Below are 26,756 nucleotides of genomic sequence, written 5' to 3' on the forward strand. Positions count from 1 at the left end.
TTGTTAATAGAACTGTCTGTGATGTAACGTGATGATGTCACCAGCCAGGGACCAATAGGGTGCATGTCAACCCCTGGCTTGGGATAGTTAAACTAGACTTAGAGAACAATGCCATGTTGACATGCATGGTACTTGATGTGTGTACATGCATGGAATGCGCACAGGTGTCCATTCAAATTTAGGGTCCATTAAATATGGCCTGCCCTATACAGACATGAAAGCATATTTCCTCTCTGAGTAGGATTAATAGGCATAGTCACTCAGGAGGTCATTCAAATGGTGGTTAGCTTAACAAGGACTTGTGCACAATGTTAAACTTGAACCCCTTTTTCACACATAACGAGGGGGCAGACTTAAAGGTTTTTGTTTGGCTTTCTCATTGTGTGAGCTTTGTACATGCATGCCCATGGTTTTATCAGGACTGAGGTGGTAACAGTAAAGGTTACAACAAAATGTCCATTGAACTTAGTGGACTTTTGGGATTACAGAAAAGTTGAATGAAAAGAGCTTTACACATAAACATTTACAGAAGAAAGTTAAATGAAAACAGGTTTACATTAGGTGACATAAAAGTTCACAATAGTCTGGTTGCCTATTGCAACCACACTAATACAACTCTAATGCTTAAAATTTTGCAAAGCAAAAGATTGAGAATTTCCATTCACATATGGGGAAGACTTACACACACAGTGTAGGATAATTTACTTCCTTGGCTAACAGTGCCCATAAGAAAACTGTCACAGGTCGGTACAGTGACTTGAGATACAGACAGACAGACAGACAGACAGACAACTGGCCCCCTCAGAGCTAACATATACAATATACACAAACACAACTAGACTACACTCTGTCGAGGTGCCAACTTGTGCCTTGCACACTCGTGACCATGTATGGCCTACTTGTGCACCAGCAGAGTGTGTATTGTTATTTATATCAGGTCGCACTTGTTGATGGTGACGTCACCAAGAGTGCTGGTCCCTCATTGGCTGTTGATGGTGACGTCACCAGGAATGCTGGTCCCTGATTGGCTACGGGCGGAAACACAAACAGATACGCGACAGATATGCAACCAAACGCAGTACTTTATAATTATGAAAATAATTTCAAAATCATGTGATGGTAGAGAGTGCCAGTCAGTTTGAATAAGGCAGTGTTTATTCTACGTAATGATGTCATCACTTCAAGTGGTACATCATGTAACATTTTAGTAAGTTCTATTAGTCTAGTTAAGTTAGTATCAGTAGATATTTTGTACTGTAGTTTGTTTTCATCGGTGTGAAGCATTTTCAAGCAGTTCACTAGTCTGAGCAGCAGCTGAACAGAGGGACCTTACGTTTCCCCAACGTAAGGTCCAGGGAAGAAGAGGGGAATGCTGTCCATGGAGTCTTGTCTCAACCTGGACAACAAGGACTGTAAAACCACCAAGATTCATACCATCTCCATGCCTTTACTGGAGAGAAATGAAGATGGCAAAGACTACAACAATGGAGATCCCAGCCTAACTTTTGTGAAGGAAAGTGATGCGCCAATCAGCCTTAAGGGACCCTCCTTAGGGCTGATTACAGTGGCGGCGAAACAGTCTCTCGCTCTCCAAGCAGAATCCAAGCAGCTTAGAGGGCAAGACTACAAACCTGGACTTCAGGTCCAAGCTGCACACAGCCCTGGCCAGTCAACTCCCACACTTACCCATCCTGGTTCATCTCCTCTGGCCCAGGAGATGTTTTTCTCTCAGGTCCGTCAACAGGGTGAGCTGGTGAGGAGACTAAAACCTGAGGTGGGGAATACTCGTCCGACCTCGAAGAGCCAAAAGTACAAGATGGCTGGAGGGGACAAGTCTAAGAAGCAGAGAGGAGGAGCAGAATGGCCCAATGGCAAGAAGGGGTCCAAGAAGGAAACCCTCTTGGGAATGGAAGCCAAGAAAGAGGAGAGTCTGACAAACAGCCAAACCCAGGGGATGTCCAAGTCAAAGATGGAAGAGTATTATGATTTATGTGGCCGTTACATCCTTCATCCATGGTCCATCATCATTAGTTTGGTAACACTGATGAACAAGCAGGAACAGAGGTCAAGTAGAGGATTGTTCAAGATGCGAGTCCATCCAAATGTTTGGTTGTTCCTGGCACTAATCCTCTGCATCCATGGGGTCAGTGGCTGCCTTCAGTGTGACCACAAAAGGTTTAAGGGCCCAACTTATCGATTTATCGATACTTTTCCTGATGATGTTCAATCTGGGTTGTATGAAATATTTGACAAAGCAAAAAAAGAATTCCTAGAGATCAGTAATGAACACAGAGGCGTAATCGTCCGAAGCACACTATCCAAAGTGACCACAGAATACCTGGAAACACTAAGCAAGTTTTCGCGCGAAGGAGACGTGATTACAAGGTTCAAGCAGTTAATGAGTAATTTCAGTGAGATTCTAGATGAGAATATAAATGATGGTTTATGCATAAATAATTGTGGCATCTTACACCAAGTTGTGGTGAACTGTGCGCACACAAAATGTGCGCACATCTCCGAGACGTACAACTGCTCGTCTCCTTCTCAGCAGTTAAACTGTGGGCAGTTCTACATAAACGCCACGGAGGGTGGAAATTATATGTTGAACTGCTCTTTGGTTTGGCATAGCCTGATGGTTCCTGAGTGGTCCACGCAGTACCTCTATGAGTGGACTTCTGAACTGAACCAGCCAGCAGACAGCGACTTTAGAAATCTGACGACGATCAATGACTCCTTTATATTGCTGAAGAATTTGAGCGTGGCAGATCAAGGAACCTATCGCTGTTCACTGCAGAACCAAACGGGAACCGTCTTCTCCAGAATGACGTTCGCGCTCAGCGTTGCTGCATCGACCCCTCCACCTGGGCCTGACGTCACCAATCCAACTACACCAACCCCACAGCCTGACGTCACTGCCGACGTCACTGCCGACGTCACTACAGCCGACGTCACTACAGCCGACGTCACTACAGCCGACGTCACTGCCGACGTCACTACAGCCGACGTCACTGCCGACGTCACTGTCGACGTCACTACAGCCGACGTCACTGCTGGCGTCACTACAGCCGACGTCACTACTGCCGACGTCACTGTCGACGTCACTACAGCCGACGTCACTGCCGACGTCACTGCCGACGTCACTACAGCCGACGTCACTGCCGACGTCACTACAGCCGACGTCACTACAGCCGACGTCACTACACCAGCCCCACAGCCTGACCCCACAAGATCCCTAACAACTGGTGGGAATGATGTTGTCGCTCCGACCGGACCCGGCGTGACTGTGACGGTTTCACCGGCACCAAAAGAAGAGCCATCCGGAGGTATGGGAATAGGCGCCATCATTGCGATCGTTTTGTCTGTGGCGGGAGGAGGGGGCGTGGCGCTCTTTGTGGGGCTGAAGGCATGGTGGTGGAAAAGACAAGGAACAGAAGGCATATTATAAGATGTAAATATGCACCTCTTTCAACCTCAGATGTACTATGTCACAGAGAAATATCTGTTTCCATCAGAAATGACTGAAAATGACATTTAACCACCAACCCTCGATACACGCCAATGCAGAAACTTGTTTATGCCCTGCTGGACACTCAGAGTGACGCAACATTTATTGAAATGGTTCGGCTGTTTTGCGCCAGGACTTGAGAGCAGAAATGCATGTATGTGCATACAGTGTTGACGCTCTTGTCAATCAATTTCATGTGTCTTTTCAAAATATTGTTACCTTCCTTTTTGTGGTTGTTTGTCTTTATTTATTAGTGTGGTTGCCATATAGGCAAATACACTATTGTATTTGGTCAGACATTGTTTTTTTTTTTTTTTTTTTACATTTTCTGGGTAATATTATGCGGATTCCTCCTGACACACGTCACGGCAAACACACTTGCAATTTCCCAGAAATGCATGCACCTTTCTAGTTTCCGGTGCTACCGTTGCGCGAGACAGAATTTGAGGAGAAAGCATTTGAAAAACATTTCCTTTTCTCTTAATGGAAGGTCAATGGGACCTGGATTCTAAAAATGGCACCTGTACGAAGTCAGCGGTACAAACACGACACATGTGCATTAATCCTTGTATGAACCGTTCTGCCTATGATGCCCTATGTGCAGGGACGTGCTGGGCCCCTGATTCAGCCCGGGACAAATAGTTGGAGAGGCCCTCATTATGCGCTATAGAGAGAGATCTCTCTATAGCGCTGCTGCTACTCAAATATTTGCCATTTCAGATCACGACAAGTGACAAGCCAGTGGGCCAATTACTGTACATGAGTTATATTTCGTCGTTGTCGGGTGGAAACCTTGTATGTCCAAAACTGTTTGTCCAAAACTGTTTGTCTACAAGCACACAACGCCTCGCACCGCGAGGCGTTGTGTGCTTGTAGATCTGCTGTTTTCACTACTTTTGTGCAACGGCCTTGTATGATGAAGCAGGGCTTTGCTTTGCGAAAGAATTTATACATTTGAAACTTGGAGATACAAGGTTTCTGCCCGACAGTGACGATTTACTTTGTTGGCCGCCCAGCCCCCAAAATGGAACGAAGGCCGACATTTTATTTTTTATTTTTTCCTAATGGCCGGCCTGGACCGGCCGGGAATGAACCGGCCATTCGGGAGTTGTCCCGCTTTTCCCAATGGCCAGCACGTCCCTGTCTATGTGTGTGAAGAGTGTTTCAGTGTGTTATAGGGAACCAGCATTTCCACACCTCAGAAGTGCTTCAATGGGTTAGATATTCTGATGACAAGCAGCATCTCTACACTTCAACAGAGTTGTCCACCAGATGACGCTGACATCGTCTTTCGTTCCGCTTAAACATGGCAAAAAACGACGATCCAGACGGCTCAACTTATGCACAACTCCGGTTTCTTTTTTTACAGATTTTTTTTATTTACACCAATGATTTAGACTTGAACACTTTGTGCATACAGAGTCGAAGCTCTTGTAAATCAATTTCATGTGTGTTTTTGAAGCGGTGAAAGCCGCTTCCAAGGAGTGGCTTTGTGTGTCCCCTGCCCATATATGGTTATTTCAGTCCAGAATGAACAGGTTTTATCTGTCCGTAAATATGTGTCCCATGTGTGTCCCCCATGTCCATATATGGTCATTTCAGTCCAGAATGAACAGGTTTTATCTGTCCCGTACGTCCAGAATATGTGTGTAGTGTCTGTCCCGGTCTGATGATTGGATGATTAAAAATGTCCCAAAAAATGAGGATTGGTCAAGCTTCACATGACAATCCGGCCCTCCAGATAAAATCATTAATTCATTCTGAATTCTGTTGCTCTAGACAATTTTATACTCTGATTCACCGCTTCACTTCGAACCGAGGTTTGATTTTTGCCAGACCCATGAAATGGGTAGGCCTACATAAGCAAATGTCTGTCCGGGTTTTCTATATAAAGGGTATATATGATGATGACATGATGATGACATGCCTACAAAAGGCATGATGTCATAAATGATGATGACAGATAGGGGGTCTGGCACAACCAGGTTGACCTGGTCTAGTTTTCTTTACTTGAAAGTTTAGACAAAATGAATTGACTAAAGCTGGAATCTGTACTTTTTATGGCCTCTCAACAGAGGGGTGCGTAGTGTTGTTCCAATGTCTCATTCCTATCTCTAACCCTAACCACACGCGTAGCCATGTAGTTGGAGTAATGTTGACGGAGAGAGGTATTTGCAAAAAACACCCAGGATTCAAACCCAGGTCTCCTGCGTGGGAGACCTGGGCCAACAATAAATTCCCGCTTGATGAGATATTGTGATCATGAACTTCAAGCATGGCTAATTATCATCCAGTAGGCATCCTACCGGCACCATGCAGTGTTGAAATTTCCCAATGGAGGAGTAGGGAGACCAACACCATGTGCTAGTTATATCATTGCGACCGTAGGTCGCACTTACTATCAAAACCTGCACAAACTGTGAGTCAGTCCGTCAGTCCGTCAGTCAGTCAGTCTGTCCGTCTGTCTGTCACACCTCACACGTCACACTATTGCCCTGCTCATATCTCCGCAACCGTTGCCCCGATCCATGCCAAATTTTGCACACACCCTCCTTGGCTGCCAAACTACAACCTCCAAGGACCCCCGGAGCTCCAGGGACCCCCAGGTCCCTGGGGGACCCCCAGATGTAAAAAAAAGACCAAATGTGCAAAAATGACCAAATGACCACTCCAACATGGCTGCTCACGGGGAATTCCCGGGGACCACCGACTCCTGGTGCTCCAGAACGGATGCCAAAGTGGTGGCGCCCCCAGTGGAGGACCCCCTCCACTGCAGCTCACATAAAATGCCGTAACTCGGGCTAGGAGCGTCCGGGAGAGCCGGGGCCGGTACCTATTCGTCCGCCAAGGCAACGCGGAGACCCCACCCCTCATTTCTCACATGGCCCTCTTCTAGCGCCACCATGAGGCCGATTCTTGCAAAACACATTTTTGGACACTGCTCCTACAGATTTTGCCCTAAAATCACGCACATCGGTACACAGTATGTCTACACATTGCCCACACAACTAGGAACCAATGGCAGTTACAGCCCTCTTTGTGTGTACATGTGACCTACGGTCGCTTATCTCCCGATTAGGGAGTCTTACTGGTATTAACCCATTTAGACCTGAGGCAGATTCAACGTCTTCTACATCCTAGTTCTCTGAAAAACGTATGCGGCTATATCAGTGGTCTGGTTCTGGTTCGCAAACGTTTTCATGTCAAGGACCGCCAAAATGATATGCATCTTGTGCACTCATGGCCATATATGGCCTACTTGTGCGCCAGCAAAGTATGTGGGTGGGCAAGTTATCACTCTGTCGAGGTGCCATCTTGCGTCTTGTTATTTATATCAGCCCACACTTGGTGTGGTGACGTCACCAAGGATGCTGCTCCCTCATTGCCTTTGTACTGTCGGACGGAAACAGACAGACGGACACAGTACTTGCGCGCTCTGCTGGCGCAAGTAAATATGGATAAAGTGGTTAAAATGATTTCAACGCTACATTAACTACTTTTGCTGGAGGGAGTTAAACTATGTAAAAAACCTTTGGATTGTAGCTCTTTATCTTCATTTAGTCCTAAGCTATCCCTTGGAGATCCGAGATACTCTTGGATCCGCCACAGAGTGTATTGTCTGCTCACGTACAGTGCACGCTGGATATCAGGGTTGATCATCGTGCATCTGTTGTCAGTGCGTCAGCAATCCCCTGCAGTCACGTGGCCATCCATGCAGCGCTGCCCGTGTCTCTGTGGTGTTGAGGGGGCCGGGCCATGTGGTGCCACACACAGGTGAAGGTCACCCCTCCGCCGGGACAGAAAAACAGAGATCCTAACAGAAAGGCAGCTAGACAGGAACTTAGCTGCAGGCCGGTGTCACGCACCAAAAATAGCACATCTACAAGCTCTGAACATGTCCTGCTGCTACACATTGTGAGCAGTGTTGCATTGGTGATTGAATGTTTGGGGGGGGACGCAATTTCAATGACGTCACGCACACGTCGCTTAACACCTACTCTACAGGATTTAACAGGTCAGACAATGGTTTATTGCGACCGTAGGTCGCATTTACTACCAAAACCTCCACCGGCTGTCCGTCCGTCAGTGAGTGAGTGAGTCAGTCACACGTCACACTTTTGCCCTGCTCATATCTCCACAACCGTTGCCCCCATCCATGCCAAATTTTGCACACACACTCCTTACCTGCCAAACTACAACCTCCAAGGACCCCCGGAGCTCCAGGGACCCCCAGGTCCCTGGGGGACCCCCAGGTATAAAAAAATGTCCCTCCGTGAGTCACACGTCACACGTCACACTTTTGCCCTGCTCATATCTCCACAACCGTTGCCCCCATCCATGCCACATTTTGCACACACACTCCTTACCTGGCAAACTACAACCTCCAAGGACCCCCGGAGCTCCAGGGACCCCCAGGTCCCTGGGGGACCCCCAGGTGTAAAAAATGACCAAATGTGCAAAAATGACCAAATGACCACCCCAACGGGGCTGCTCACGGGGAATTCCTGGGGACCACCCACTCCTGGTGCTCCAGAACGGATGCAAAAGTGGTGGCGCCCCCAGTGGAGGACCCCCTCCACTGCAGCTCACATAAAATGCCGTAACTCGGGCTAGGAGCGTCCGGGAGAGCCGGGGCCGGTACCTATTCGTCCACCAAGGCAACGCGGAGACCCCACCCCTCATTTCTCACATGGCCCTCTTCTAGCGCCACCTTCAGGCCGATTTTCAAAACACATTTTTGGACACTGCTCCTACAGTTTTTGCCCTAAAATCACGCAAATCGCTACACAGTATGTCTACACTCATCCCATCAACATGAATCTGTCCCATATAGCGCCACCTTCAGGCCGATTTTTAAAAACACATTTTTGGACACTGCTCCTCCAGATTTTGCCCTAAAATCACGAAAATCACTACACAGCATGTCTACACTCATGTCATCAACATGGATCAGGAAGATTTTGGAAAAACATTTTTTTTTTCGGTGCGAAACACTGGGAAATCCGATCACGCGATACAAAACGGGATTTCCCAGTGTTTCTCTAGTTGGCCTGAGTTCAGAGTTGAGCTTTTTGTAAACAAAGATGGCGGCGACCAGGAGCTGGTGTAGCTCTGATATGCTAACAACAGTATGAGGGACTGATACCGAGCGAGAAAAGTGAATTTTGAGCGAGAATAATAACCGGATTACGGAACGACCCAAAAGGTGCCGTTTTGGAGCCGTGGGGTGCAGGGGAGAAAATCGAAAATGGAACAAAATGCTGCTATGGGTCAAACAACACCTGGATCAACCCAGAAGCTTCCCGAATCATCATTTGAAAGGTAGGAAAGTCGTTTTTGACCGAAATACCCCTTTAAGGAGTCACAGGCAGGATCTTTGCAAGGAGAAGGAAAACAATCTGACAGAGAGCGATGCAGTCTGGTAGGAAGGTATGCACGTATGAGTCCCATGTTTATGACAACTCTTTACTGTCTCTGATAGGACGCACGCACGCACGCACGCACGCACGCACACACACACACACACACACACACACACACATGACATGTTTATGTACTCTTATCTGTCACAGCCCTTCATGCCGAGTGTTTTGGTGAAATACAACACAATTCAACAACAAATCTCCAAGACTATTATTACGATACTATACTCTTCCTGTATACTACAGTATGTTATATGGCATGTCATGGACTGGTAATGTACAGTACTGTAAGTGTTCTTGTTGGATATTAACAAAAGTGCCAGGTTATTAAATCAAAAGCTAAGATTATTATTATGAATATTATCATTATTACCAGTAAGACTCCCTAATTGGGAGACAAGCAACTGTCAGGTCACATGTATACACAAATAGGCCTGTAAGTGCCATTGGTTCCTGGGTGTAGGGGGATTTGGCAAGAACAACAACAAATATATAAAAATACTCATGCCGTCTTTTACCCGCCACCATCCAAAGCAAGCCTTTGTTCTCAGTATTATCACTCTCTTTAGCTTACGGAGGTGATGTCTCCTCTCACACACACACACAAACTCCCATGATATGTCTTCCACGCTCCATGGCAGAGTTAATAAGTCAGCCTGCGTCACACCTGCTTGCCTCCAGAGCCAACGGTCCACATGTGTCTCCTGTCTGTTGGCAGCCAGTCTGTCCCTGGCCCCCATAAAGCTAATGATTAATGCTGTTGGGTTGCAGCCTTGGCCCATTGCTTTGACTGACTGATCTGACATTGATCTTGGGGCAATAGAGTGACTCATAAAAACAACTGCTTGTGTTATGGCTGTGTGTGTGCGTGCGCCTGTGCATGTGACACTGACAAATATATATATATTTCTTTGCAGGTTTGCTGCTATGATGTCATGTAATAATCCCAGTATTTGACAAGAAAAGCGTATGAAAGAGCACAGCTCTGTCATGATGTGTACAGCAGTGTACACACTGTAGTTTTTCTTAAGGATATGTTCAAATGAAAGTGGTTCTTATTTCTCAGACTGTTTTCTATAGATATTGGCACTTTTTTATGCTTCTTAGTGGACTAATCTTGTATCTTCATTCCTAATAGTTTGAGCAGGGAAACGTTTTTTTACACAATCCTTTTGACACTAAAAGGAGTGGTCTGGTATTGTGTCTTGTTCAGGGACGTGCAGAGAATGTTAGAGAGGCAGGGGCTGAAAATTCTAAAAGGGCCTTTTGGTGAAAATATCTAAAATAGCAGACCTCTAAGCTCATAACGCGTCGCAGCGTGACGCGTTGTGTGAGCTTGGAGGTTGTTTATTTTCTATGCTTGATCTCTACACATTTCTTGATTTTAACATCATATGCTGCATTGAAGTTCAGGAGAGTATGGACTAGGCCAGGGGTGGGCAATTATTTTTTCCATGGGGCCACGTGAACAACAGTAAATGATGTGGAGGGCCGGGCCAAAAGGCAGTGCTCCCCACAAGATGTGCACCCCGCAAACTAAACACACGGCTTTACCTCCGATTTCAGTAAATAAGTACTTAGCAGTCCATTTTTTGTTGAAAACCCAGCATTCAGCATCGACTTTTCTCTTTTTAGAAGGTTAAATGAGGAAGATTTAGAAAATGTTCATTTTTTAATTTGCCATTAAGCCTACAAGGGCCGGTCAGAGTGAACCAAAGGGCCGCATACGGCCCCCGGGCCGCACATTGCCCAGGTCTGGACTAGGCAATTCTCTTGAATGCTGCCTTCAGGTATGGCATGGAAAGGAGTCATTTGCATTTCTTTCACCATAGTAAAAACTGTATTCATGGTCTGGAGAGGGCACTTTTTACAGATGGATAAAAAGGCAGGGGCTCAAGCCCCCTTTGATGTCTATGTGTGCACATGCCTGGTTTTCTTCATAACAGAGGACAGTGTTTTGACTCATAGCATACAAATCTGGTTCTGCTGCTTAAGCTGGCAGCATACCTAAAACAAAGATGGACCCTTGTCGACATGCCAAAACCAAACATGTTCACGGAGCACAGATTTGTTTTATACTCAATGCAGCTCCACTTTGAGTGCTGGACGTAAGGCCTCGGCCACTGTATACAGAGCTGGAACGGTAATCTCTACACCTGGATCTCTGCTGTTTGTTTACTTCAACCTTTGACGTGCTTTGACATCGTTTGGCTCGGAAATTCCACCATTTCTGGTGACAGACACAGTGGACAAAGTGTGTGTACTATCTCTCTCCATGAATTAATTGCCATCTGGTTGTGTTTGCGGTCCCTCAGAGAGGTTTTGTACCTTCTAAACTCCTCGGACAACCTTTATTCCAAACTGTCCATGGTACTTTGCTGGCAGATTGCAGCAATGAAAAGCAATATATATTATAAATCACGAGCAGATTGAATGTCAGACCAACCACACACAATGTTGGCAAGTCTTGTAGGTGCAGAACTGCCGAAACAAACTTTGGCAAGGCAATGCTTTTGTTTGTTTCCTTCCCAATTATGTAATTTTGTTCTTATCTCGCCAAACCTTGTATCCACATGGAGTATGCTGCAACCTTTCAAGAATAGAATGGTCATGATGATCAATGGGTAAATGCATGAAGGGTGACATATAGGGGTGTAACGATACATTTTAATAGCGATTCGATTCATATCACGATACATGGTTGACGATACGATACATGGACGATATTGGTTCATTCATGGCGATACGATACGATTCGATTTAATTATTTAAAATCGATATAGTAACTATTTACAGCAAAGCAATTAAATATGTGTGAAAGGTGTGGATAGTGCAGATATTTAAGGAAAACATGTATTATTATGGATATAAATAAGTAAACACAGTGATTATCTGCCAAATACATGGACATTGTATATTGACAAACCTGCACCTTGACATGAACCGAGTGATTACACACATTTATCGATAGACCAGTGTAGCCATATGGAATGGAAAAGTAATTAAACCCCTCCTTTTCATTTTTTCTTCTTAAAAATGCTAAATACAATGCACAAGTAGGTAGTATCGATACAATCGATTCTTTGCACTTTCGATTCGATTCAAAATAAAACGATACGATTCGATTTGAGCTGTTTTCATTTCGATATACTTCGATTTTTTAAGTTAAAAACGATATTTCGATACAGTTACTATATCGTTACACCCTTAGTGACATATACTCTATTTGGGCCTCAATGTTGTGGCTTCCATTCCAAAGCAGGCGTTCGTGTACTTTGTGGCGCTATCAAAAGCATTCAGATATATGTTGGTTTTCTCCTTTGGTCTACACAAGAAAACCACTACCTTCAGTACAGAAAACCACTACTTGCAAGTAGAAATTTATTACTGTAAGTACTTACTACTGTACTGTTTGAGAAACATTGGAGTGGATATGAGGTTGGTAGGCTAACATCCGTGGCTACATTGTCAGCACTTTGTGCAGAGAAGTACAGGCTTTGCGCACAGATTTCCAGTGACCATAAGGAGATAGAGATCAAGATAGTGTAGATAAAAGTAAATGTCAGACTTGATACAATACATCTATGTTCGTCTTGATCCAAAATACAGCTCAGTACTACCGCTCTAAAATCACAGCAGGGCTTGGTGCTTCCTAACTGCCAGTCAGAACCAAAAATGAACAGCAAAACAAAACAGCATTGCTCTCCAGATACTCTTAGTATTGAGTTTGAGAGTACAGATGCAGCATGATAATGCATGCAATGGAATAACCAATAACCAAATCTGCACCATGCCCTTGTTGCTGTCCTCCCTCTGTACCCGTCCACTCTCATCCATGTGGCCCCAGCTGGCAAACCCGCTGAGTCAGCCTGTACTGAGGGCTGAAGGACTGAAGGGCAACTCGTGTTGGGCTTCCCAAGGGATGCAGAGCAATAATCCTAACGCTTAATTTACACTCGACCAAGATGATGTATTCAACAGAATAAGGGTAATGCATCATCCTCATCAAGCCTCACACCGATTCTAAATTTAGGCGCTAGGTCTGTTGCTAATGTGTTACATTACTTAAATTGTGGCATAAATTGTGGCATGCCCTTCTCTGAGCACTCCAGTTCCTTGACCCTGATGGGGTTTGACATGTCTTCCTTGCACTTACTCCGACAAGAAAAATTGCTACCATTGAAGGGCTTTAAGGGGAAAAGGGGAAATTAAAAAAAAATCATATATATTATGTTTTTCTTTGGGTTTTTTCTAACCCCTTTTTCTCCACAATTTAGTCGTTATGCCAATTGTTTCCTCCCCACACACATTTCTGTGTTGCATCATCCTACTGACTCACCGACCAGTGAGGGACCCCCACTGGGAGGACGCAAAGCCTTCGTCCTACTCTTTTCGCCCAACACTCCGTGTTGACAGTTGCCACCCCAGCCTGTAGGATTATGTGCAGTGACAATTATTTATCACCCTCCTTGCCTGGCCTCTCTCACCCGAACACAGGCTAATTGTGTTTGTATTGTATATTGTTATACTGACTATTCTTGATTTACTTAGGATCCTAGATTACTATTGCTACTATTTGATGTATTACCTTGTGCTGTCCCTGCATTGTAAATTGCTCTGCATTAAGAGCATCTGCTAAATGCCTAAATTGTAAATTGTGTAGACACTCGACAAAGCTAGCTGTACCACGGTGGATTTGTGCAAGTCCCTTCTACGTTCTTAATAACTGTAGCCTTTACTGTATTGGAAGAAAGCCACTCCAGGTGTCATCTCATTGGCCATCTCATTGGCCTAGAGTGCTGTCATCATCTGTGTTAATGTTTTGCTGATGCAATATAACTTCTGACCTGCACTGGTAGGGAACGCTAAGCAGCATCTTTGACTGACTATAATCTCAAGTATCTGTGATGCAGGAGAATGAGCAAGATGGGTGCACCTTGGCAGAGATAGCAGAAACACAGAAAGACAATGGCCCTCATTTATCAACCAAGATTTTGACAGGAAATTCATTTCCACGCAGTGCTTGCCATTCATCTACAGCAGCGGTTCTCAAACTATGGGTCCCGTTCCAGAAAAAAGTTTGAGTACAGTAACAGTATGCTGTATGTCAGCAATCTGACGTGAGCACAGCCAATGATAAAATCTCACGTCAAGTCTCAGCTCATGTACAGAGTGGACTTGCAGTGCAGCATAGTCAGAGAATCTGACAGACAACACACAATGTTTAGTCAAATATCTTTTATTTATGTGATTAAGGTTTAACGTTTTGGCTAGAAGTGGGGGGTTTACTACCGTATCTCTGCCACTGTCGATCTGATCATTGATTCTTTTTAATAGATCACATTCTTCTCTCTTGCTTTATTGCAATTTTGTGTTGGTTTGATTGGGAATCTTATCTATCTCTACATCTGACTACGAGGCAATATTAAATTAATCAATAGCCTGCACGTGTAGAACTCAACACATATAGCCATTGGACTTCTGTTGACACTCGATAACAACTCAATCATTTCGAGCAATCTTAGTTCGCCTGATGCTCCCAATTTTTTGACATGGAGTTTGTTCTAGGCTTCTTTGCCAGAAATCTTGGGAATGAGGTTTGTTGTTTCATTTGGTGAATTCTATGAGTAGTGCATCATCAATCAAAAAAATCAAACGTAAAATGCTGTAAGGACAGAATATGTTCCACCAAGGACTGCTATTGTTATATGAATGCTCTTATCAAGTACAATATGCTGGGTTGTAAGTGCCTGTAGTGTACACACAGCGTGGCACACCTGAACTGTACTTGGCATGTTGTGCTGCTGCTTTGTGAGTGACTAAAACAACTGACATAGGCAGCTAACCATCAGCACCATAGCAGGGACAAGTAGTCCAAAGTCTACTCTGTTGACTAAAATGAATTGAATACACCGGACCCCAATGGAGACAAGCCATAGTGCTTTCTTGGGTTTATCCTTTTAGCATCCTTTTTGTATGGAACTGTTACTGTACCTGCAATCTGTTGATAAAGTATTCAATCAATCAATGCTAATGATCGCTACTGTGACCAGTGTTGCATTTGTCTGGTCACACGTGTGCATGCCGTCCCGTATCTTTTGTGTCACGCCTCTCACGCGCATGGACACGGCATTGATGCAAAATAACCCCCAAGTTCACACCTCGACAACGTTTACCAACGCTTTAGTGTCACAACAGGGTGATTTAACAAAGGGACGAGCCTGTATGCATATCAATACACCATTGTCTGACCTGTTAACTCCTGTCGAGTAGGTGTTAAGCGCCGTGCCCGTGACGTCATGAAAATCGCGTGCCCCCAAACATTGAATCAGCAATGCAACACTGCTGCTGACATAGAGGCTTATGCTTTGCAGAGACAGAACATAATAATACCTGGCTCGGTGGCTCCCTAGGTCAGGATGTTGGCACTCTCGGATGGATATGGTAGTAGACATATACCAGTAGATGTATGTAAACCAGAGACACTAATACAGTTGTAGACATAGTAGTGCATTACAGACATGCCATCCTAAAATACAGCAGCCCATGCTAAGCAGCAGCCCATGCTAAAGTGGTTTGAGGGTCAGTGATGTGCTACTGCAGTAATGTGAGATACAGGAAGCAGAAACCAGCCAGATGACCTTTCCTTCTACTAGGGCCTACTATCACTACCCTGTGTGAAACTTTGCATGAACACTCCAAGTAGGCCAAGGAAGATCTGCCACCCCAAATATTTCAAATCAGCCTCATGGTGGCGCTATAACAGGTTGCAACACAGCCCTGGGCAACCCGGTCTGACAGGGACCTTTCTATTTTGTCCATGCAATAGTGCATCTGTTAATTAATACATGATGCCTGTACACATTGTACATGCGTATACAGTATATTGTGTTTACACCCATGCAAAATGGATCTAAAAATAATAAGTATTTTGGTGTATGCTAGTTTGTCTTTCTTGACATTGGATTACATGATGCTTCTCCTTCCATGTTCTCTGGGTCACGACAGAGAAACTTGAATTATTGTACGGGCGGCGTTGGTGTGTTTCCTGTTGAGACAGGCAGCTTGGAGCATGCTGATAGATGTCAGACATTCTCAGCATGGCGTACCCATTTGAATATAGCCCCAGGTGGAGAACAGTGTTCATGTTGACTGAACAGAAACGTTATCTTGAGTTCAGAATTCATTATCACAAAATAAATAGAATCTTGTGTGTCAGTGTTGTCATTTGTTACTGTACCATACCTTAAATTACTACTGTTCTCTTTTCCCCCATAAAAGTAGCTGTTTTTAGATACAGTAGATAGATAGATAGACAGACAGACAGAGACACATCCATCCTTCCATCCATCGATCAATGAGACTCCTCACATGTCACTGTGAGGAGGTACAGTAAGCCTATCGAACAGCTCCTCTCAGCTCCCATGGCCCATGATCTAAATTAGAAGAGGAATGTGTTTGTACAGTAACGCCAGGCCAACAGGCACTTTTGCGGAAGAGAATTTGTTCAATGTGTTTATAGTCATTCATAGGTGCTACAGATCTGATATTTTTGACTCTGTTGGCCATAGAGTTATCAGCCGCATCTGACGAGAACGATCACTCTGCTTCAATTCAACACTTTAATATTTAGCCGCCGTAGCTTTGTGGGTATAGAGGCCCGTCTGGTAATCAGAAGGTCACCGGTTGGCCTCCCAGCCTACCCATGACTATGTGTCAAAGTGTCCCTGAGCCATCATGACCATCTGGGAAATCATCAGCTGGTTGAAACCAAAAAGTGAATTTCCCCTACAGGAATAACAAAGGCCTCTCTCTGTCTCCTCCCCTTCAAATAAATGCCACGTTACAAATGCCACTCATTTCCCCCGAGCTGAGAAATTATTTCAGAGATCATGGAAATTACATCTCCCTGCAGTGCTGCATCATTAACTGGTCCCTGTCCAGTTCAGAATCAAAATGTGGCATAAATCCAGTTTGGGAGATATATTCTCCATTTCTATGTTATGCCTTTTGTATTGTAGCATCTACACGTTGTCACATCTGAATCACTGTAGACCTATATACTGAGCCTTTCTCCAAAGGTTTATTGAATGTTACAACAAAATCACTGTACAGTATGTACTGTGCTCTTCCCGAAAGTTTTAGTCATTGTCAAAACTAAATCACTGTATGTACTGTGCTCTTTCTCTTTCCCCTTCTAGGTACTGGCAACACAGTTGCTGTGATGATAACAGAAACATACGGGAAGGAAATCTTGGCCCACCTGGACCATAACCTTACAGTGCTGGTCAGTGTGGTGGTGGGTCAACGTGGGCCGACCAAGAACAACAACCGTGGCTCTCTGGTCTTCGTGTCCATCTCCTTCATCGTTCTGATGATCATTTCGTCAGCCTGGCTTATCTTCTACTTCATCCAAAAGATCCGCTACACCAGTGCACGTGACCGCAGCCAGGTACCATGCAAACCATACAAAACAACCGGGGAAAAGATTGTTAATGTAGCCAGGTTCTGTAACATCCAGGGGTATCTAGTACTAGAACTAGGACTAGGCCTCCTGTGCGACCACAGCAAAAATTGGCCCGGGTCATCTGCGACACACAGCAAGGTGCTATTGAGTTATGCCCGGGACAAACAGACACAATAATTTCTAATTAGTTAATGCCAGCATGCTTACCTAGCCATATGCATGTTAACAAGAATAGAGGCATTAAAGGGACATGAAACCCAAAATCACCTTTCCTATAAATAATTAAATATATATTGTATCAATATTATATGGTTCAATTTGCCCATAGGCTTGTGGATTCAGAGCTGCTGTTTGTGTAGCTATTTCTGTGTACTTCCAGTTTCTGGGTAGACAAATATTTGGCGCCACTCATTACATATTTGCTCACTCTGTTCGATTTCTGCGAGGTGACGTAGACATATCTAATTAATATTTATGTTTGTTCTATATAGATTTGTATCAGAGGGCGTGGTTTCATTGAACCACGGTTACACTGTGTAGTGTTTCCTGGTTTTCTTAACTCTCTCACAAGTCGGACAGTTCTTTAGATTTTAGGGTAGTTTCTTAAAATCTAGTGTTTCAGAATATAATGATATGCATGCTCAACTCTGCAACTCTCCCCACAACAACAGATAACCACACCTACATTTTAGAGTTATTTTCATATTCTGAATTCTGATAAAATAATTAAAGATGCAGGGTTTCATGAACCTTTAATGGAATATGCCGGATACAATATTTTTTTAGCATTGTGCCATAATGTTGACAGGTAGTATCCTTAGGTCTGTGAGATGTGAGCATGCTTCAAGTTCATACTGTGTCCATGTAAGACCATATAGCTGGTCTTTCCTGCTCACCAGTCTCTGCTTAGCTATTCTACTATGCAGGTGCCGTTTTCTAAACATATTCTACTATGCAGGCAACAGATCCATATAGTCGTCCAAAAATGCCTTCTTTACCTTCAGAACTGGACAATGGAAGTCAATGATATTGTAACGTGTTTGTATACAGCCAATGGATACCACACTATTTAACATAGCCAGCTAATATACACTAAGTACGCAGCCTGGAACACCTCAAGAGCATAGGGAAAATACTGCACACACAGTATATATGGTTGCAACATCAATAAACTACTTGACTTGTGGTCAAGGATTGGCTGATTTAATTCAGTGGGATTTGTGCTGAATGCTGATGTAAAGGTACAATGTAAAGGTGGTGGGACTTGTGAATTGATTCATTATGCCTGTCTGGGAAGGTGTTGCTGGACATTACAGTTCCTATGAATACAGTTACAATGTTCTGCACAGAGTTGCTATGACTGTAATGCAGTTACAATTGCTCAGTTCCATTACAATATTTGGGATTATGTTTGTATCCTTGTATGGAGCTCATTCAAGGTGCTCAAGTCATAGAGGTGGGCTTACACATAACAGCTTTGATATTAAGCTGAATGAAGTGAATGGACTACTGTATTATTTTTAAGAATAGCTAATAGCTACACTAGTAGCAGCGAAGTGAAATATTAGTTAGTCAAAGGAAAGTACAGGAAATGACATGTGACATAAATCACAGTCAAGGTCCAGTTATCAGTCTGGTTGTCAAATATGGCACCTGAAAAAACAACGTAAACTAACAATTATGTAGATTATACTGTAGATTTGGCTGGAACATTCAGAGTGTGGCGTATTAGTAATAGAATTAATTTGACTAATCCTACCTTAGTCATTATGTAGGATTACTGTAAAAGCAATGCCGTGCCATGTTTTAATGGTTCAAAAGTTTCTGGTTATTCAGACACTGCTTTACAGCCATAGACAGCATCAATTTATAATGGATTTACAATTAGGCATTTAGTAGACACTTTTACCCACAGCGACTTGCAAAATGCATGATCAGAGTAAATGGTATGAACCCTAGTCAACAAACACCAGGGGAAATGGTGAAGCAAACAGAGTATAAATAAAAAACTAGAATAGTGCTCTTCTTGGAGTGTAGATCCCCACCAGGCCGGGTTGCCCACCCAGGGCTGCGGTTGTCAGGACACCAGGACAAGCAGGACTCACACAGGACTCAGGCGTATGTGTGTGTGCGTGCCTGTAGTATGCGTATCTCAAGAACAGTCTGACCGATCGACTTCAAACACGCCGTGCATCGCAGAGGACCCGAGGGAGTGCGGTCAGGGATTAGATTGAGTTTTAAGGGGAAAGTTTCTTTATGGCAAGTGATATTTCTGTGTTTCTTTTGCTAATTCAGGCCTTAGTGGTTTGTTCTTCACACTCACCTACTGTATTATAGTGTCTCTCTCCTAATTTCTCTGTCCCCACCTCTCTCTCCAATTATCTCTCACTTTCTCTCATTGTCTCTTTCTCTCCGATCTCTCCCTGTTTTAGCGCCGGCTTGGTGATGCAGCTAAGAAAGCCATTGGAAAGTTAACAACGAGGACAGTGAAGAAAGGGGATAAGGTAAAAAAAACAATATGCATTCTCAGAGTTAAATGAACACATATAATTTTACCTTTCTAACAATACAGCAAACAATATTGTGAGGTCTGCTAAAGGAGGGTGGGAGGGAGAAGGATATTCATTCACACATGCAAGTTGCCCCTGAGCCGCTAAAGGATGCTGCACTTGGCTGCGGGCCGGTGTCACACACCGAAAATAGCCGATCTACAAGCTCACAATGTGTCTTGAGTGCGACACCTATTTTCAGTGTGAGACACATTGTGCAAACCAACTATAAACCTGGTCTCAAGCTCAAGCTAGGTTTCTATTTTAGAAATGAATACTGCTTTTCCTTCAACCATTATTGGACGATGTACGGTACATGCATGCCACTGCCAAATGCTTGCACTGGCTAGAATAGATAGATACAGTACATTGCATTAGGGATCGACCGATTATCGAAGCGGGCGATAATCGAAGTTGATATTCATAACATTTATTAATATCGCAAAATATCGATATCGGGGAAAAAAAGTGTAAAAAAAAAAATCGATATTTATTTTATTTATTTTTTGCATCTTGGTTACTGATTTTCACTGAGTTCCTGCTGCGGAACACGTTTTTAACGCTGAATTTAGAAGACATATTACACAAACAGCAGCACCAATCCATGAATCGGTACAAAACCCATTGCATTACCCAGTAGCAAATAGATAGATGGATGATAAATAGATAGATAGATTATAGATGATAGATATAGATAGATCTTTGCCAATGTCACCAGCTGCTATAAAAAATAACAATAATAATAAATGTGTTAAATAATGACAAATATATACTATAGCCTATATTCTAGTATGTGGCGACTAGATGTGAGCCTCTAGAACATTTAGGATGGGAAAAATATATAAATGAATTAACCACTTAACCACTATTTCAAATTGGGGGATATATTAGTTTTTTGTTTTTTTTTTACTTAAAATGCATATCGATTCATAATTTCGGTTATCGGCCTCTTTGATCACGACTTATCGAAATCGAACATGAAAATCCCATTTCGGTCGACCCCTACATTGCATGTTCCTCACTCACCGTTGTACCTTGTATGACAGAGTTAGATGGTCTTCATGGACCTCACGCAGGCTCACTCACTGGTACTTCTACAAATCCAGCCATGGATTCCTTGGTTTGCTTGGTGTGTGTGTGAGATACCCTCTGTCAGTATATTACACACAAAACCAGTAACTACAGTGTACATTCAAGCGACTCCCTGTTATTTACTGTCCCTATAGCTCGACTGAACTTGGCAAACGAGCCTTCATGTGCACTGACCCAGCAATTTGGAATCACTTGCAGACTGATCTGAAGCTTAAGGACTTGATCAAGCTTAGGCCTTTTAAAGGTGTACTGTCTGATCTGATGGCACACTCTACCAGACAGTGCACCTGCTTTCCTACCTAATTTATTTTTATTGTGTATTCCTAGTGTGCTATTATTTCTCTTGCCTTATGACTCTGTTTGCAATTCTTGACTTATTTTAAGTTGTTTCTGTTTTTATGTGAATGTGTGTGTAATGACAATGCTGCAGGATGCCCTCAAACCATTCCCCAAAATTGCATAACTATATACATGCAATCTGGTTAGACTCTGTGTGGGTGTCTCTCTAAACCCCCTCCGCCATTGATCAAGCAATAGTGTTATGTAATATGATGTTATCATATTATATAAACGTGTAATATTAGTATTCATAATTAATTTAAATATTAATTATCTATATTTAATATTCATGTCCTGTCCGGTCTTGGTAGTTATTACTACGGGCTTGATTCTTACATGTGTATATGCTTTATGTTAGGGCTCCCACCTGCGACAAAGCACTTTGTAACACTCTGGTTTGTATGCCTCAGACATAGCTACAGTTGCACTAAAAGGCTTTTATAATGGTTGAAACGTAGCTAATTCCACCTCTGGTTGGGAGTGTCTCACTCAGGGGCACTTTAATGGTAGCTGTTAATTGTTGCTTATTCTTTTTCTACCACCCAGATTATCAGAGTCAGTTTGGGGATTCAAACCTTAGACTTTCTGGTCATCAACCTGCTTCCGTACTCTACATTTACCCTTCCGATGTTGCCATCCAATTATTGGTGGTTGAATCGGACAGTAGCAGCAACACATCTCTCACTGGGCCAGCTGCCCTCCCACAGCAGTGTGTGACCATGACGGAAATGACATGTGGAAGATGTCATTTTTTCATTCGATTTACTGCAGAATGCTTTATTATTTGTTGTTTATGGTTGTCACCTTCGGGCAACCAGCAGGCTTAGGGCTCCAGATGAGGCCATCAACATGATAGACGAGGGAGCTTGCGAACTATATCCACAGATGGCGTCCTAAACGCTGTCATTTACTGTACCAGAGGATTGATTGAAGTGCTTGAGAGGTCATGGGAGGTGACCCCGAGTGTGTCTAAAGGGAACGGTTTGTAATGACCCGAATGGCCGTATTGATCAAGCACATCTGTGTGCACATAGAATTATTTAGATATTCCATGGGGGGTGTGTGCCAGAGGCTAAACCCGAGAATGGATCAACTGTGGGCAACATCCAACAGTGATCATTTATTATTATCTATTAATACCCTGCTGGGTAAATTATTCTACATACTCAGTAGGGGTCTGCATAATGAAACTAGCCTCGCGTGGCCAGTATCACTGGCAAAAAGAGAAAATCGCACAGGCAGATTCGTCTGGTTTCCAGCCTATAGTACTACAGCTGTAGCTACCAGTGAGTATTAGTTTATTACAAGGGTCTTCAACAGGGGGTCCGGGACCCCTAGGGGGACCTCAGAGTTACTACAAGGGGTCCTCCAAATCTTCCAATCCTTTTTACATTAACAACTTGAACCCTAGTGTCCATATTCTGAGAATTGTAGCCAAAAACAGCAGATCTACAAGCTCACAACGCCTCAAAGAGGTTTGGTGTAGAGGGGGAAAAGAGCAGACTAAGTACAGAGTAAAAGGTAAAGTTTATTAGGTATGACTGTTCAAGTGGTTAAATATCTGAAAACACAAATTGCCATGAATCCAAAACACACTGATGATTGTGCTGTCAAACGATGAAACTACTGCATATGGAATCTATGAAAAGGTTGTGGGGGACCCTGCTTCATCTCTCAACTAATGGGTCCTTGGCCTGAACACGTTGAAGACCCCTGGTTTATTAGTTTATTTGTTGTTAGGAGTGCAGACAGAAAAGCAGGGTCCTGCTCTGATCACCACCACCAGTCCATCCGTCAAGTGGAGGCCGGTCAAGGTCACAGCATCTCCGGCCATGAATAAAACATGGGCCTCGGAGAGCGCCACAGAAATTGAACCCTTCCATCTAGAGGAGGTCTGTTGGGAGTGATTGACCACACAGAGCTCAGTGGTGTAAAGTAACCAAGTAGATGTACTTAAGTACTGTACTTAAGTACAAGTTTGATTGGATCCAAATATTGTACTTTACTCCACTAAATTGTTTTGAACACTTACTAGTTACTTTGTAGATTTTGATTATTAATACATAACATACATTAACCACTCCAGCCTGTTATACGTTTCGGCCATTTGAAAATAGCCGATCTACAAGCTCACTGAGCTTGTAGATCGGCTATTTTCAAAAGATGTTTGTACATTTGAAAACTTGAAATGGGACATTCTGCATGTCGAGTACTTTTACTTTTGGACCTTTAAGTACATTTTGATGCCCATACTTTTGTACTTTTACTCAAGTACATTTTGAATTCTGGACTGGAGTATTTCTACAGTGCAGTATTGATAGTTTTACTTGAGTAAAACATTTTAGTACCTTTTCCACCACTGTCAGAGCTGAAGGCGAGGTTCGATCTCAGGAAGGTAGAGTGAAAAAATCAGAGGAGCGATCATATAGTATGATTTCAGTTTCTACCATTTCCTATCATCATTGTATTGGCATACATATAGATGGATGAAACTTTATTGATCCTGTGGGGAAAATTCAGCCGTAGGCATGAAAGGCAGGACAGAGATACTAGTAGTCAATGAAAAAAATGTAATAACATTAAAAAGAAAGGAAATAAGATTAAAAATACCAAATAGAAGTCTGGCTTGGCCATCTGCACTTGGACTTCCCGTGATTAGCATAATGTATGAACTATCAAGAGATATAAATGTATCATAGGCATGAGTATCATTGTATAATCTATCACGAAGAACATATGACAGGAGGCTGATATAGTGTTAGCCAGCTACACTGTAAGAGTTTGAATAAATATGTACAGTCAGTCTTACAGTGAATATAACCAGTAAGACGCCTAAGGGCGAGGTTGCGCAGGTCGCACAGGACCAAATTCATTGTGTTTGATACATTGTGCACGTACAGTAACGGCAGGGGAAGAAGCTAAGAACATAGGCAAAAATCTGAGCTATCTGTGTGCAAAAGTTGGAGTCTGTAGAACTAACCGTGTGCTGTTAAACCTCAGACATGCTTACTCGGTCACCACCGGTCGAAAACCGCTGCTATAGAGAGCAGGGTTAACACTCTCCTTGTTCAGATGTGCGCTACAGTGCTACACACATTCGCTTTTATTCCATCCCTGGATTCACTCTGCTTGCTGAAATCCCTGTCCTCACTCTGTATCGTGGGGAGCAACATTCATATTTAATAAGGCAGCCATTTGCAGTAACCCAGCGGGGACAGGAAACTGAGTCACAGCCACCCCCACTGCCCAGCCCAACCCAAGGCCCTGATCTCACTCAGGGTCTTAAAGGGACTCGTCCCAAGGTGTAATATGTCACTTGGTGTAATGAATGGGGGGCAGAGGAAGTGCGCAGGAGATTGGTTGTGTGTCCTGCAGCAGGGGGTGGTCCTGAAGTATTGATCGTGCCGCCCGCCACGGGGAGCCAGCTAATTCAGTCCCCTGGCGGGGGGTGGGAGTGCAGCGGGTGCTGGTATGTCCTTGCCTCTGAGGTAGCTTCTCCTCTGTCAGGAGAGACGGATAGCCAGCATCCATAAATAACTCCACATTGATTCCCTGCATCCTTCTATCCCTTCACCCACCCCTCTTTCCCGGTTTCTTTCTTTATGTCCAAAATCACTCGCTCACTTGCCACTTTCACTCCTTGCATGGTGTTGCTGTATCCACATTATTTTGTTTCGCTCTCTTCCTCCGTCCTTTGATCTCTCAAGTTCTCCCTAGTCCTGTTAGCCTCTTTCTCTCTTATTTTCTTTATCCCATCTCTCACACTGTACCTTATGTGCCAGAAGGCACGAAGTGGATATGTAACACACTGTACCTTCTCTCTGAGTCCTCCCCCTCTGTTTTCCTGCTTCCTCACATCTCTCCATCCGGCCACCTACAGTGCCCTCAACCACATCTTAGTCATTCTCTCTTTCCGAGTCTCTCTCTTGCCAACTATTCTCTCACCATTACTCTCATCTCTCTGACTTTCTCTCTCTCTGTCTCCCCACCACTCTGTCTCCCTCTTTGTTTCTCTATGTCTCTGTTGTCCTCTCTCTCGTCCTCTGCCTTACCTCCATCAATCCCTCCCTCCCTGCGCCCCCCCGCAGTGTGCTTGTCTTGTTGCTGACATGATGTACAGCCTAGTCTTGGCCACACGCCACCTCCTGCTGTGACGCATGCCACAGTGAAGGCTGCTGACGCCCAGAAGTTCCCACTCTCGGCACCGAACACAACCAGGCATCTATCTGTCTTATCAATGAACTTCATTCTGTAATGTAATCGATGCCCAGGTCATAGAAACTAAGGCAAATATCGAGGAAGGGAAGGAGACAGGTTATATAGTACTGAAGTCCTGACGTCAAAACCACACCCCCTGTGTCATGAAGAAATGTCCCCATTCAAAAATCCCATTGACTGTTTGTTTTTTTACAGTGTGGCTTATCAGAGGCGAGTGTGTCTGTCTGTTTATATCTGGAGCTAATCTCGCAAACCGCTGGACTGATCAGCTCCAAATTTTGTATGTACACCTCCAATAGGCCACAGAAGTTTATGGTAAATAGTGCATTTATATAGCGCCTTTATCTAATAGGCGCTTTACAGAGATTGTGCATTACATTCACCCATTCACAGTCACACACACACATACACCGATCTGCTCATTGGGAGCAATTGCAGGGTGTAGCGTCTTGCGACAAAGCAAAGGACACTTCAGCACTAACTCTGGGGGAGCCCAGGATCAAACTGGGAACCTTCCGGTTCCCAAGTGGCCACTCTACCCCTGAACCACTGCCACCCGTTTATGGTTTATCCACTCAATATGATTTATTAATTTTGAAATATTCCAGTCAAGTCAACACAGCTGTGATCATGCATAGTCATGCATGCATCATACGTGATAGATATGTCATAGAGACGACGACTGACGTTATAGATGACTGAAATCGCAGGCTGGCCACATGATGTCTGAACCCACATTGGAGCCACGCTGTTCCCATGTGGTCCCCGAGATCCACATGAATTTGTTTTCCAATTTTCACATAACATATTTCATACCAAAAAATATTTAAGAACTGTGTTAGAAAACAAAATGAATTGTTCTGGTGGATATTTGGATCCACATGGGAATTTTGTTTCTCCAATGTGGATCTCCGACTTAATGTGACCAGCCTGTGATGTGACCAGCCTGTGACATCAGTCAGTTATGACGTCAGTTGTCTAGGACATAGCCATGATGTATGACTTCAAATAAGGGCAAGGTTTCAGCCCCCAAAGCCCCATTGACTACCATTATGAAATTAAAGTCAAATGTTTCCAAAAAGTATAAAGCACACGCATGTAATAAACTATAATTAGTGGAGTTACTTCAGTGGCCTACTGGCAGTTTGAACAAGAAATGTGAC

General features: G+C 43.7%; 1 protein-coding gene across 4 annotated transcripts in view; it reads left to right on the forward strand.

The window, feature by feature from the left end:
* Positions 1-26,756, forward strand: part of rnf130 (ring finger protein 130) — a 70,153-nt gene that overhangs the window by 25,652 nt on the left and 17,745 nt on the right. For all 4 annotated transcript variants that reach the window (XM_080745992.1, XM_080745991.1, XM_080745993.1 and 1 more), the window contains exons 4-5: positions 17,130-17,380; positions 19,828-19,899. In XM_080745992.1, coding sequence (XP_080602118.1) covers positions 17,130-17,380; positions 19,828-19,899 — 323 coding nt within the window. The remainder of the gene's footprint in view (positions 1-17,129; positions 17,381-19,827; positions 19,900-26,756) is intronic.

The sequence above is a fragment of the Nannobrachium achirus genome (assembly GCF_963921795.1).
Source record: "Nannobrachium achirus genome assembly, chromosome: 17".
NCBI lineage: Eukaryota > Metazoa > Chordata > Actinopteri > Myctophiformes > Myctophidae > Nannobrachium > Nannobrachium achirus.